General features: G+C 42.1%; 1 protein-coding gene across 16 annotated transcripts in view; it reads right to left on the bottom strand.

The window, feature by feature from the left end:
- The window catches only part of NHSL1 (NHS like 1), a 323641-nt gene that overhangs the window by 100893 nt on the left and 207086 nt on the right, over positions 1–15662 (bottom strand). For 2 of the 16 annotated variants that reach the window (XM_021087394.2, XM_021087404.2), the window contains exon 1: positions 7364–7476. The exons of the other annotated variants lie outside the window; for them this stretch is intronic. In XM_021087394.2, the coding sequence (XP_020943053.2) occupies positions 7364–7379 (16 nt within the window). In that variant the 5' untranslated portion in view covers positions 7380–7476. Of the gene's footprint in view, positions 1–7363; positions 7477–15662 lie in introns of those variants that run through there. 16 annotated transcript variants of the gene reach the window in all.

Genomic DNA, 15662 nt, shown 5'->3' with positions numbered 1-15662 from the left:
AACAGAAGCCACTCTACTTTCAACTTCTTCATTTCCCCAACTCTGGAATCTCCTGGCCCCTGCCGCCTCCTTAACCAACCTGGGCGCCCTCTGGCTTCCCTCTCCTAAGAACATCCCCTGGGGAAGTCAGTCCTTCCTTCCCTCCTCCACAAGGACATGGGAGAGCAGAGGCGCGCGTCATGACGTCCACTCTAAAAGTTTCCAAAGCTGGCACCGTTTCCCTCAGTGAAATAAGACCATAAAGAGCACAGATGTCCTCTTATGGTCATCAGAGGAGGGAAGTTTTCTCTTTTGTTTCCAAATGCTCTCTTGCCAGATTTCTCAAGAACAAACATGTAATATATAAATCTGACCTCTGAAAACCATTCTCCACTTACATATAAATTCACTTGAACTATATTCCACCTCCTGGTTCCTAAAGCTCAGTTTATGCTATTTATACCTTTTGTTATATGAAGATATTCAATGAAGTGGCAATGAGAGCTCACATTTCTCTTATCATGCAAGCCCTCCCCCCACCCCAATGAAACTCTTGCTCAAGTCAGCATGGCCTTTTGTCTCAGTGGCTCTCAGTATTATCCACATTTTGACAGTAACAACAATAAAAATTCTAAACCCAATCTAAGTTAACAAGACCTGATTAATATGACATTATCAGCAGATGAAGCATGAGCATTACTAATATGATACCTAATGGTTTGTCACTATACCTCTGCCTGTCAATTGAGGACTTCAATTTCAAATTCAATTGCTATGTATGATTTCATAAAACAATACACATTTTTAAAATTTAAGAACATCCATCGTCCTATCTTGCATCCCCAATATTTTAATCATGAAAAAGCTATTAATTGCTTAAAGGCCCTATTTTCTTCTGATGTTTAAAAGAGAAAAATACATACTCCTGCATACCTCTGTGCCCGGCTGACACTTGTGACGTGACGTCCTGAGCGGTAAACTGGCTTTATCGCACTGGTCCATCTGCCTTTGTCTATTAACTATCACCTTTACTAACACGTAACACGTGTGCAGATTACCGATCACACCTTCATAACCAGAGGGAGTTCAATCCAGTTTAGGCATAATATAGCTCCCCCTATGGACAATCAGAGGAAGATAAGAGGAGGAAAGGGAAAAACTAGAAAAAAGAGGCACAGAAATCAGCAAATAAAGCAAGAATAGTTAAAAGGGGACAAGAGACACTCAAATGGAGAATGTAACGGAAACCTCTGCCGATGCTTTTGGTAATTCAAGTCATTCGATTCAGTTCCATCAAATCACCAGAGCCCCATCCTTGCATGCTCCACAAACAAGCCGATTGAGGGGCCTGAGTGCTTCAGGCAGCAAAACCCTGTTAACTGCTCTTTCATTCCTTAAGGATAGCGTCTCCTAGTTTTTATTATATCATCTACTCAGCAAGATGATCTGCCTTCTACTGCAACCAATTTAGCAAGATTTTGACTAGTAGTGGAAGGAAAAAAGAGAACTGGAAAGCTTAATAAAGTTTTCAAGGAAAGACAAAGAAAATAAAGGGCTAGCTTTGTTTGGTTTATTAAATTTCAAGGGCTTTGCCCGCCAGTTTGAACAATGCATATCAGCAGTGTGCTTACTAAAAGTGCTACTTTAAATTGTGTGGATTGAGCAAATGTGAATTCCCCTTGGTAGCTCTAGGTTATTGACTAGCAATTATATGCAATTTTTAAATGAAAGGAGGGAGGAAGAATAAGAAAGGTTTGTAGGACTATGGTCCCAAAGGCTGCTGCTAATTTAAGCAAAACCCAAAATCTAAGTGCATGATAATAAAATGTCCAGATTAACACAGATGCAGTATTCCCAGGGTCACTTTGCATTTTGATTATCCAACTCGGTTAAAATGATGCTCAGAATCCAATAGTAAAATACGATCAACTTTGCTCAATGCTTACTTGACAGTTTATTACTAAATTGTCTAGTAGAAGGGGTGGGGGAACCTTCCAGAGCAACTGGTTGCTTGCTAGCTAACTTGAAAAAGCACTTGTTTCGGCACAGAAATAACAAATCTGTTTCTGATTCCAGACATTATTTTCCAAATGCTGCCAAGAAAAGAATCTAAGGAATTCTTTTACATGCACAACATACACGAGACAACTGGAAAGCAGCCTGTGATCTGCTCTAGGGTGCGCGAGGAGGAAGGACAGAACTGATTCTAGGATGAACTGCCCTCTTGGGAGCAGAAGTACATGCCTGACATAGTTCCTAGCTGTAATCTCCAGCATAACTCTGCTATTATTAGACAAACTGAAGGCTTTCCTAAATCTGTAACCTGTGAAGCAGAAAAGGGTACAGACAGGACCCCACCATGCTGAGTATGCAGGCAGCTGGGATACACCCACTCCACAGAAGCCACCACGTTTCCCATCCATGAAACTCGATTTTTACATTCCAGACGGCATATAAGGTGAGAGAAAGCGAAAGAATCTTATCCAACACCAAAGCCAGGTTTCAATCTCTGGAGAGAATGCTGACCAGGTAAAACCCAGTATTAAACTCAGAAACTTAAGATCCATGATGCTGACAAAACATACTGAAATTACTCTTAGCCCACAAAAGGATGGAAGTATTAATTTCTTCCATAATAAGAGTGAGGATATTTTTTAAATAATACCTTATTTTTTTAATACTTTTTTTTTTTTTTGGTCTTTTGAGGGCCAAACCCACGGCATATGGAGGTTCCCAGGCTAGGGGTCGAATCGGAACTACAGCTGCCGGCCTACTCTACAGTCACAGCACTTGGGATCCAAGCTGTGTCTGTGACATGTACCACAGCTCACGGCAACGCCGGGTCCTCAACCCACCGAGCAAGGCCAGGGATCGAACCCTGGTTCCTAGTCGTATTCATTTCCACTGCATCAGGATGGGGATTCCCCTTGGGTTTTTTTTTTTTGTTTTTTTTTTTTTTTAACCCAACTACACAGGAGTATCCTCCTTTCACACAGAAGTACTCTGCTTTCACTTTTTTTTTTTTTGTCTTTCTGTCCTTTCAGGGCTGTACCTGCGGCATATGGAGGTTCCTAGGCTAGGGATCCAATTGGAGCTGTAGCTGCCGGCCTACACCATGGCCACAGCACCTCAGGATTCGAGCCATGTCTGTGAACTGTACCACAGCTCATGGCAATGCCGGATCCTACTTAACCCACTGAGGGAGGCCAGAGATCAAACCCGCATCCTCACGGATGTTGGTCAGTTCATTAACCACTGAACCACGACGGGAACTCCTGTTTTCACATTTTAAAAATTAAGTAGCAATCCAGCCAATGATCCAAAAGTACGTAATTTGGCATGCATCACTTTTGTTATATTAATAAGGGAGAGATTAAGCTACAGAATCCACTTTGGAGAGAAAAAGATAATAGGAGAATTCTGCGAGACTGAGTCATCCAACAGCCTGAGCTATCTAATGCAACTGTTTAAATTTTTGGCTCACACTGAGTTGAGTGCAGCAAACTAAGTTCAGTTTTGCTTTTTGTTTTTTCCCTTCTCAGCAGGATTAGAGTCCATGCAGGAAACCAGATAGGAAATAAAAAGGCAACATTTTCTTTTGCATGAGTGATCATAGTGGGTACCGGTTCAACTCTTCTACCCACACATACCAACTTGTCTTAAACTTGCAACGCTACACATATCAAACACATCATCAAAGCAGCTACACTGGACAGTCATTCTCACAGCTCTCCATTAAAAACACCTCCTCTAAGGCTACCCTCAGTCACTATGCATAGTCCCTTCTAATGGGGTGACTCGTGTCCCCCAAAATCCATGTCCACTGGGAACCTCAGAATTTCCTTATTTGGAAACAGTCTTCGCAGATGTAATCAGTTAAGGTGAGGTCGTGTATTGGATTAGGGTGGGCCTAAATCTCAAACAGGTGTCCTTATAAGGGCAGAGTCACAGAGAGACACAGAGGGAAGAAGGCCATGTGAAGACAGAGGCAGAGGTGCTGCCACAAGCAATGAAATACCCGAGGCCACCAGAAGCTGGAAGAGGCAAGGAAAGGGTCTGCCCTAGAGACTTCAGAGGGAGCAAGACCCTGCCCATTCCTGGACACGGACTCTAGCTTCCAGAACTGTGAGAGAAGACATTTCTGTTTTAAGCCACTCCCTTCATGGTAATTTGTTACAGCAGCTCTAGGAAACTAATACAAACTTGTCTACCAACGAAGCTCTGCTTACCAGTCTACAATAAGATCACTATAGGAAATGAAATTAAATGTTTAAGAACTTTATTCCAGCGGTTTGACATTGTGGTGATATCCCACAGTGGGTGATTTTATGTTTTACAAAATATCTGTCTGTGATGATTGGAAATTAAAAGAAAAAATAGTCTTCACAGTTAGAGATGCACTGAAAAGATAATTAATATTTATGAAGATGAAGCTGGTGCCCTGTAATTAAGACATTTGCATGTTCTGCATCTCAGAGACACTTAATTATGTTCCATGCAGATTTATTTATTTGTTTGTTGTCTTTTTGCCTTTTCTAGGGCCGCTCCCTCAGCATATGGAGGTTCCCCAGCTAGGGGTCTAATGGGAGCTGTGGCCGCCAACCTACACCAGAGCCACAGCACCGTGGGATCCGAGCTGCATCTTCGACCTACACCACAGCTCATGGCAACGCCAGATCCCCAACCCACTGAGCAAGGCCAGGGATCGAACCTGCAACCTCATGGTTCCTAGTCAGATTCGTTAACCACTGAGCCACGACAGGAACTCCTCCATGCAGATTTAGAAGTAAAAATATTTTATTCTAATTTTTTTAATAAAAAATCTATGAATAGTATACAATAAATGCATGATAGTTTCCTGTTAATTATATTATTCAAGTAGCTGGAAATTTACTTCCCAGACTACTGATTAGACAGTGAAGGAACAACACACCACGACTTGGCCAAGGGCAGGGACCTTGCAGAACTTGAGAGGACATCGTCACAGAGACAGGCACTCAGATGTTCCACAGAGAAAACCAGCACAGGCCGGGTGAATGTGCCAACACCAAGAGTTGAGAGTGACTAGCTATATGAGCTATTATAGTCAACAGCAGAGGCAAAGATGGCACTCTGCTTCAAGAAGGCACTTTTTCTAACACCAAGGTGACCAAAAGCTGAGTAGATGCGACTTCAGGAAAAAAAATAGTCTCAATGGAGAAAAGGAAACCCTGCATCCATGTGGATGGCTGTGTGGTATGTTTCCTTTAAAAATTAAAATAAATACAGGGAGTTTCCATCATGACTCAGTGGTTAACAAATCCAACTAGGAACCATGAGGTCGAGGGTTCGATCCCCGGCCTCGCTCGGTGGGTTAAGGATCCGGTGTTGTTGTGGCTCTGGTGTAGGCTGGCGGCCACAGCTCTGATTAGACCCCTAGCCTGGGAAACATCCATATGCCCCGGGTACAGCCCTAGGAAAGGCAAAAAGACAAAAAATAAAAATAAATAAATAAATAAAAGAAATACACAGGAACATGGTTTAGTCAAAAGAAAGGCAAGCATGTTTTCTTCAGCATCTATGCTAATCATAACCACAGATTCAACAGCTCCTAGGACCTCAGCTAGCCACAGAAACAGGCCAATTAATGAAATCCTCTGAAAAAGCCTCCAGCAGAGGGAAACACAAGTGCAGTAAGAAGACAAAGCATCACAAGCAGCCCTTAATATTCCTGTGTCTAATCTCACTTGCCATGATTTTATCGTGCATTGGCCTCACATGTAGGACAGAAGGCCACCTAAAAATCATTATTGTCAATCAAGAGGCTATAAATCACAGGGAGAGAGCAGGATGTCAACCGTTGTCCCGGCCGCTGGGAGATCAGAAAGTGGGTTTTAAAAGGGATTTTGGATTCCTGATTAGAACACACACTTCAGCATAAGAGCATGCAGTTGTCATCACATGCCGTTCACTTGACTTGCTAAAATTTCCTAAGTTACCATGGAAACTAAAAGTCCATGAAAGTGATAGATTCTTTAATAAAGTGAAATTACTGTTATGGGAATGGGTGGAGGCAAAAGTAGAAGTCATGGCCTGCAACAACGCCACACCTGCATTCAATTAAAAATCCTAAACCGGAAGCCATCATTAGATCATAATGATTTCAGCTGTGGCAATTACACTACGTTAGCAAGCACCTTCATCCAATAACACTGAATTTTGGCTCTTCACAGTTACCTTTTTTCCCCCCAAGTAAACAACTTTTTGAGGAACAGTATCAGGAGAGCCCATAACTCATTTCATCTAAAATTAATTTTCAGAAATATTCACATTCACTTCAGCTGATGGAGCTCCTTAGAAATCTATTGCAACCGGATACTCTCTAGAGCAAGAATTAGTTGAATTCTTGGGGAGAGAAAGATGTCATTTCTGTTTTAACCCATCAACCTTATCCAATTTGTACCAACCATATTATCAAATATTCCAAACTCAAAGTTTAATGTTAAAGACTTCGGTGTTTTAAAGGTGCCAAGTTAGGGTTAAAACTGTAAAAGGCTGAGACTAGAGAACCCTAGTCTAGACCTCATTAATAGAGGACAAAGGAGCAATCAGCAAAGCGAGCCAGAGCCCCTTTATTTCCAAAAATTGAAAAGCTGTCAAGAATTTCACATCAACAGAATGACATACACTGAAAGATATGAACAAAATAGTCTACTCCAGTTCCAAGGAAATTCATTTTAACTCTCCCATTCTAAAAGTCTCTGGAAAAACATGTTCTCAAATGCTTAATTACATTATGACAAGAGTTGGAAGACAAATAATTGCCTAAGAAAAATACTCTCTAATCAGGGAAACACAACATAATTCATTTATTCACCATCTTCCAGCGCCTCCCAAAGTACTATAATCCATACACACACACAGCTACTAGAACAAGAAGTGTGTTCTAATATAAATTTAATTTCATTCCTGAATTCACACATTAAAGCTTAAAGCAATAAATCATTTCTCCCTTTCTATTCACTTTAATCCTTTACACAAGCGACTCATCACAGGCAAACCTCTCTATCAGGACTCACACTACAAGTGTAACCATTTCCACTTAAATCATTAAGTGCCTTTCATTCAGTCTAGACTTTTAATTACTTTTATCTATCACAAAACTCATCAAAACAGAGAGCTATCCTTTTTGTCTAAAAGAAAATTCCATATCCCCAGCAGGAGGTCTTTCTTCCTGTTTGCAACCAAAAAGGAACAATGACTTTTTCACTTTCATACTTAACAAAACTCCCTCAAACTTTGATTTCAAAGGAACTCGAACTGTGGTTTAGAGTCTGATGCCAACTGACCAGGGTTTTTTCCTAACTACAACTTCACCATCCAAGTGGACCCAAAGCCCCCTCACCTTTCAGGCAGAACATGGTGAAGCCGTCCCATGGAGAGGCCGGGGCTCTGCGGGCCAGTGCAGCCTGCAGCGCTAGGCACAGCTGTCTCCCAGCCCACCTCCCCAGCCTCACTGCCAGAGAGCGGGGCTGTCAGCCAGCGCCTGTGATTACAGGAAGCCACTGCCCAATCCCCAGCTTTCTGGGCTGAGCTGCTGACACCTCCCTATCTTTCATGCGTAGTTTCACACCCTAGAATTGGCCAGGATCCTCGGGCACGGGGGGCGAGCCCATTTGTTTGTCTTCTCTCTCAGCCTTTCCCATTTCAGCAGATGGAGCACCTCATGTGATCAACAACACAAAAAAGAAATCACTCGATTCGGTTTAACTGTTTGCTATTAATGATCATGACTATTCTTGCACTGCATTATTTTCCTTTGCTAGTTAACACTAACTTTTTTCTGATATGGAACAACTCATATACTGATATAGAAACAGCACTGAACATTATGATACGAAGTCGTGCACACAGCTGCCTGGGTCTACATAAATGGGTGGCTTATCTGCGAATTGCTCAAAACAGTGCCAAAGAGTAAAACATGATGAAAGCGGCGACTGTCATTATTATTACTACGACGACGACCACTATTAATATACTTTGTGTGTTAGGATAAAAACGGGAAAGGTGTTACACTTCCATTTTTCAGATGAGGAAACAAAGATTAGTAGACTTAAGTTGGCATCAGAGTATGTGAATTTCTAACTACTGCAGCCACAAGCAGAGCAGTGCATATCACCCCCTCCACGAGGAAGAGCTAAATTCACTCTGACAAGTTCAAGCTTTACTGTAAACTAACACAGGTTAAAAAGTGAAAGAAGGAACTTTATTGCAGATCTGGAGAGACACAGTCTACAGATGTGGCCAGGGGAAGCACCCTGTCTGAACGCGCTGTCTGAACCCTTGAGTGGCCCCCCAGCCCTCGGAGACTTTCGAGTCTCCTGGTCACAGGAAGTGGCCATTGTTCACTAGGCTCATTGCTGTGAACAGGTCTTCCTTTTGACTCCACAGGATACAGGAAACTGACTCACAGAACTAATCTATCTGTCTGTCTGTGTCCTATGGTGCTTGCTGCAGCCCGGGCTGCCTGCTATGGATGCTCTGAATCTTGGCTTCACTCGGTTCAGTACAGCCTAGTTGTGTTTCTGCTCCTCATCTTCCAGTATCACCGGCAGGGCTGGGTTAAGCAGTTCCCCTACCATGAGAAAGTCACTGTACTAGTTGCTATGATCACAGAGAAATAGAAGAGGTTCCCAGCCAAAAGGTAGTTTGGAAGGAAAAGAAAACTGCATGTGGAATAACAAACAGTGACTGGAACTCTCAGAAGTGGAAGGAACGTTATAGCTCATCTCACTGGGGACCAGTTCAGAGATGAGGGGATTTGACCAACTAGCGGCTGCCTCAAGATCAAAGCCAAACCACCTGACTTGCCTCTGCCGTATCATCATGTGGCCACTCCACAGACGGTTGGAGTCATTCCTTATTCTTTCCTATCTCAAGTGGTCTTCCATGCAGTGTATGAATTGCAAAGACATTCCTGAAAGTATTCTTGTGGGTAGGACTCAACTTTTCCAACAGCACACAGAGGCCACGCTCACGGCATGTTAAAGTTTCCAGGCTAGGGGTTAAACTCACGCCATAGCAGTTACCCATACCACTGCAGTGACAATGCTGGATCTCTAACCCTCTGTGTCACAAGCGAATTTCATGGGTTAAGGATTCCGAACATAGGTTAGTACACAGGGTTTGGAGTGATGGCATGCTTTTAACAGTACTCTCTGAATACTCACAGTTAAACGTTTTAATATAGAGGCAACCTGATATGCTAGAAAGAACACTGAATTGGAGAGGAAAGAGAACATGCCTGCAGCAGCATCTGTAGGCTTATCTAGATGGTTTTTGAGCAGTTCGTGACCTGTATAGGTACGGATTGAGGGTGGGGTCTAAATTAACTCTAAGATTCTACCCTTCTAACCTACCCCATTAATTTTTTTGCTGTGATATATATAGATAGATATGTATATTAATATAATATAAATGGGTGTTTTAGGTGCATTATGTCAGAAAAAAGACAATTTTTGCCTTCATATTATTTAATGCAAGAGATAAGTAGGTAAATAACTGTAATACTATGTGATAAGTTATGTAACAGAAGGGTAGCTTCTTGCCTATGACCATCTAATCAAGCTAGTCTTGCTAACTAGGTTAAAACATCTAGAAGTTCATGTCATAGACTGAACAGTCACCTTCCCCCCCCCCCCCAGATTCCTGTCTACTCAGAACCTCAGGATGTCACCTTAATTGGGAAGAGGGTCTTCACAGACACATAAGATAAGGATCCAGATGAGATGATACTGGATTAGGGTGGTGTTAAGGGCAATACAGTGTCCTAATAAGAGATTTAAAAAAGGCCACATGGAGAAGGGCATGTGAAGATGGAGGCAAAGATTAAAGCGGCCACAAGGCAAGGAAGGCCCAGAAGCATCAGAAGCTGGAAGAGGCAAGATTATCATTTAAAAAAAGACATCCTTTGTTTTCACCACTGAACAACTGTGTGTTTGAAAAATAAAACATGAAAAGGGGAGTTCCCATTGTGGCTAAGCAGGTTAAGAACCCAACTAGTATCCATAAGGATACAGGTTCAATCCCTGGCCTCGCTCAGTGGATTAAGGATCCAGCATTGCCATGAGCTATGATGTAGGCCTGCAGCTGCAGCTGCAGCTCTGATTCAGCCTCTAGCCTGGGAACTTCCATACCCCAAGGGTGTGGCCCTAAAAAGACAAAAAAAAAAAAAAGAAAGAAAGAAAAGAAGAGGCACACTGCTCAAACAAGGAAAAAATACTAAGAACTACTCATTATTTATTATCTGGGGGTGAGGGTAGAGGGAAGAGAGAAAAGAGATTAAGGGGTACACATTTTCAGTTACAGAATCAATGAGTCACAGGGAGTTCTCGTGGTAGCACAGTGGAAACAAACCCAACTGGTATCCATGAACATGTGGGTTTGATCCCTGGCCTCACTCAGTGGGTTAAGGATCTGGTGTTAACATGAGCTGTGGTGTAGGTTGCAGACACGGCTCAGATCCCACACTGCCGTGGCTGTGGTGTAGGCCAGCAGCTATAGCTCCAATTCAAGGCCTAGCCTGGGAACCCCCATGTGCCATGGGTGCGGCCTTAAAAAGCAAAAAAAAAAAAAAAAAAAAAAATCAATGAGTCACAGGTATGAAATGTACAGTGTGGGAAATACAGTCAACAATTATGTAATAACTTTGTATGGTCACAGATGACAACTTGACTTACCATGGTGATCATTTTGAAATGGATAAAAATATCAAATCCCTATGTTGTATCCAGGAACTAACATAGCTTGTAGGTAGGTCCCTAATACTTCAAAAACAAGCAGACAAACCTATAGAAAAAGAGATCAGATTTGTGGTTACCAGAGATGGGGGGAAGTGGGGGGAGGTGGAATTGGATGCAAGTGGTCAAAAGGTACAAACTTCCAGTTATAAGAAAAAGTAGGGATGTAATATACCACGAGAGAGAAAATTAACGCTGCTGTATGTGAATACGAAAGCTGTCGAGAGTAAATCCTATGAGTGCTCATCACAAGGAAAAAACAGCTTTTTTCTATTTCCTTAATTTTTGATCTCTATGAGATGATGGATGTTCACGAAACTTATTGTGGGAATCATTTCATCACGTATGTAAATCAAACCATTATGTTGTACATCACTGCTGTATGTCAATTACATCTCAATTAAAAAAGAAGGAAAAAACCTATTATCTACCACCCTGGATCATTGCTAGTGAAATTCAAAAGTCAGTCCCTAGGAAGCCTTTGTGAGGGGAGCAGGCCAGCGATGATGCTTGCTCACAGAATTTACAGCCCTCTGGACAGAACAAAGGTCCTACCTTTGCCAACCATGACCTTAGAGCCCCAACCACTTTTCTCCCTTGTAGGATTACCACATCCTGCATCATGTTAAAGTTTAACATTATTGTCTAGGCCAGAGGGAGTGGTGGCCACACAAACAGCCAAAAATGTTTAGATACTCATGCCTTCCAAACCACTGCAGTAACTACTTCATTTGCCTGCTAAAAACAATTTGGGTTTCAAAAAATAGTGGGGATGTGGGTAAATTAGGAGTTAATTTGCATAATGCATTTAACGAGGAGTCTAGATGGACTCAAAATCCTACTTTGTTCTTGGCAAAACAAAAAACAAAATTATATAAGAAAAACAGGCAAACCATCTTTTTTCCTTATGGCATCCTGATTTTCTTTTTTTTTTCAAGTGTAGTTAATTTACAATGCTGTGTTAATTTCTGCTATACAGCAAAATGATTCAGTTAGACAGAAACACACACTTCTACACATTCTTTTTTATATTCTTTTCCACTATGGTTTATCACAGGATATTAAATATAGTTCCCTGTGCTATACAGTAGGGGTGTGTTCTTTATGCATTCTCTATCATATCAGTTTGCATCTGCTAACCCCAAACTCCTATTCCATCCCTCCTCGACCTCCATCCCCCTTGGCAAGCACAAGTCTGTTCTCTTATGTCTGTGAGTCAATTTCTATTCTGTAGATAGGTTCCTTTGTGTCATATTTTAGACTCCACATATAAGTGATATCATATGGTATTTCTTTTTCTTTCTGACTTACTTCACCTGGTATAATAATCTCTAGCTCCATCCATGTTGCTGCAAATGGCATTACTTCATTCTTTTTTATGGCTGAGTAGCATTCCATTGTGTGCATCTATGAGTGTGTGTATGGATAGACAGACAGATATACACACCTTCTTCATACATATGTGTGCGTGTGTATATACACAGATAGAGATACACCACATCTTTTTATCCATCCATCTGCTGATGGACACATTTCAGTTGTTTCCATGTCTTGGCTGTTGTGAACAGTGCTGCTATGAACACTGAAGTGCATGTATATTTTCGAATTCTAGTTTTCTCTGGATATATGCCCACGAGTGGGATTACTGGATCATATGGCAACTCTATTTTCAGTTGAGGAATTTCCACACTCTTTTCCATAGAGGCTACACCAACTCATATACCCACCAACAGTGTAGGAGGGTTCCCTTTTCTCTACACCCTGTCTAGCATTTATTATCTGTAGTTTTTTAAATGGATATCATGGCCAGTGTGAGGTGGTACCTCACTGTAGTTTTGATTTGCATTTCTCTAAGAATTAACAATGTTGAACATCTTTTCATGTGCCTGTTGGCCTCAGTATATGCAACCTGATTTTGACTCTTATCAAAAAAGTTGGATAAAGATGGAAAAACCCTTTTCCATACCCATTTGAGCGTTTGTTTCAAATCAACTAGAAAGGTATTCAATCAGGTATGGCTTATTTCCATACCTATATCTTTAGGCATATCTCAGTGCTCTCAAAGTCAGAGGAGACTGAAAACAGATTCCCAGTCACCAGTGCTCCCATTCCCCTATGCTGCCAGAGACTAAAGATGCTGAAACCCTTTGATACTCTGTGTGTGTGTGTAATTTATTTCCTTTTATTTATTTAGTTAGTTATGTTTGGCTGAACCCATGACATATGGAAGTTCCTGGGCCAGGGACTGAATCCAAGCCACAGCTGCAACCTATGCCACAGCTACAGCAATGCCAGGTACTTAACCCACTGTGCCACAGTAGGAACTCTAATGCTGTTTATATTAGAATGATCAGAGAAGAAGCCATTCTGGTGGCCAAGGCTGAATGGCACCATCTGAACATCTTACCAAAGTGTCAATCATTCCCACTTTATCCACTGCTCCAGAATACTTCCGTTCTTACCAATATTCTGAGCTTCGCAGAAAAGAGAGGGACTCGGGCTAGATTTTTCTATGTATTTATTACTACCATAGACCCAAGAGAAAGAAAGGAAAACATGATAGCATTGTAACTTCAAACTGGCTGGTTTAAAGCTACTTCTGGCTATAGTGCCCCAGTCTGGCCACCACTGGAGGCAGCGCTGGTTCACCATAGGGAAATCTGGAACATAGGACTTTGTTCTAGACACTTCCTCCTCCTATCATCTGACCCTGTATCCTGTTTGATTCTTCTGCACTCTGCAGCCAGGGCTGACACGCTTGATCCCAAGGGCAACCTGCATCTTCTCTGCAGTCACTTTTTTCACAGGAGATGTCTGAATCCTGGCTTGTTGAAGAGATAGGTTACTTTATGCTGAACACAAACCAACCACGAAGCTCCAAGTCACCCTGCAAATACTGCACTGGAGCTCTTCTATGGCCTCTGGCCTTAAGTAGCCTCACTTGTGTCACTGAATTTCCTCCTGGAATCATGGAAGTTCGGCTCTAATTGGCCATTTTAAAATACGCTTTCCCAGAGTTCCCGTCGTGGCTCAGTGGTTAACGAATCCAACTAGGAACCATGAGGTTGCAGGTACGATCCCTGCCATTGCTCAGTGGGTTAAGGATCCGGCGTTGCTGTGAGCTGTGGTGTAGGTTGCAGACACGGCTTGGATCCCGTGTTGCTGTGGTTCTGGCGTAGGCCAGTGGCTACAGCTCCAATTAGCCCCCTAACCTGGGAACTCCCTATGCCATGGGAGTGGCCCTAGAAAAGGCAAAAAGACAAAAATAAATAAATAAATAATAAATAAATAAAATAAAATGTTCTCCTGAGCCAGTTCTTAGAGTTATTTCATTTTTTTTTTTTTCCTTTAGACCCAAGTCTAGACTTCTTGACATCACAACCAAGAAGGAAGCCTTCGTTTGGTTCCTTATCATGAAATTTGTCCCAAATCTCATTCGTTGTACCCTTGCTCTCCTAACACCCAAGTGCTTTGATTTTTTTTCTTTTTCTTTTACTGTTTCTTTTCTTTTCTTTTTTTTTTTTTTTCTTTAGAGAACCCTTGGGCCCCTCTGGCTCGACATTTCCAGGCAATGTAATAGGGTCCAACATGACCTGGGCTCTCAGCTTAGATAATCTCACAGCCTCTCCTGACCTCTTTTGGATGTGCAGAGTGGCCTAGACTCCACTGCTGTCCCCTGGGCTCAGTCTACCCCACTTAGCAGCCAGGTATACCTCCTGGGCAACAGCAGCAGGAAAGAGACTGTGCTGTGAAATCTGCTCTGTTCATCCAGCCTGGCGGAGCTTCGGAAGGTAGTGCCTATGGCAAGATGTCTCTTCCAGTAACAAACCTCCTTTATAACTTCGATAGCAGTTTCTTTTTTCTAAGTCTGACCTGTTAATCCACCTTCATACCTACCACATCTCTCAAAAGAGCTCCAACTGCTCCATTCTCTCCCTTGGGGTGTGGCGGTTGGTGGTGGTGAGGATTATGTTTCCACTTATGTAAAAAACACAAGAAAAAAATCCCAGGGAGTTCCCACCGTGGTTCAGCAGTTAACAAATCTGACTAGCATCCATGATGATGCAGGTTTGATCCCTGGCCTTGCTTAAGGATCCAGTGTTGCCATGAGCTGGGGTGTAGGTCACAGATGCAGCTTGGATCCTGTCGCTGTGGCTGTGGTGGAGGCCAGCAGCTACATCTGCGACTCAGCCTCTAGCCTGGGAACCTCCATATGCCAGAGGTGTGGCCCTAAAAAACAAACAAACAAACAAATAAACCCCAAACTCTTCATCTAGCAACAAAGGCCCTTTTGGATTTAAACTCAAATTCTTTTCCCCAAATTTTCTGGCCAATATGCCTTGAAGCTGCCCCATCAGCAGGCTTTGTTTCTTATTCCATATGCTCTCATACCTGCACTGCCCTTGATCAGACTGTTACTTTCTTTGCCTGGAATACAGCACCCACTCCCACAGCCTGTTTTTTATTTCTCTTGACCATGCTCCTCTCCCCCAGCTTTATTTATGTGGATGGGACAGTGTCACAATTCTGTCTGCCCACCTAAAATCAGAGTTCCTCAAAATAAGGACTTGCTCACTCACACGGAACCTCTGATGCCTTGTGAGGTGCCTGAAACGCAAGAAATGATCAGTGCTTATAACCTAAACCAGAATTATTATCATTTCACTATTTCATCCGAAAGCAAATAGTGGATATCTAGCCAATAGCATGACGATTCTTATGAAGAGACATAAAAATATTCAACGTCTTCCTTAAAATTAAATAACTAGATACTATTTCCCCAAACAAAACTGTGCGAAAATTCATTCATTCATTCATTTACTGAATAGGTAAATTTACAGTAGGTAAATCATCGCTCTTTAAAGATTAACAGTCCAAAGAGACCTCATTTTCAAACCCACATAC

The sequence above is a fragment of the Sus scrofa genome, chromosome 1 (assembly GCF_054392235.1).
Source record: "Sus scrofa isolate SSC_HxYL_T2T_F1_AM1 chromosome 1, Sscrofa_HxYL_maternal_Yorkshire_Landrace_v2.0, whole genome shotgun sequence".
NCBI classification, from domain to species: Eukaryota; Metazoa; Chordata; class Mammalia; order Artiodactyla; family Suidae; genus Sus; species Sus scrofa.
This window is presented reverse-complemented; position numbering and strand designations above follow the sequence as displayed.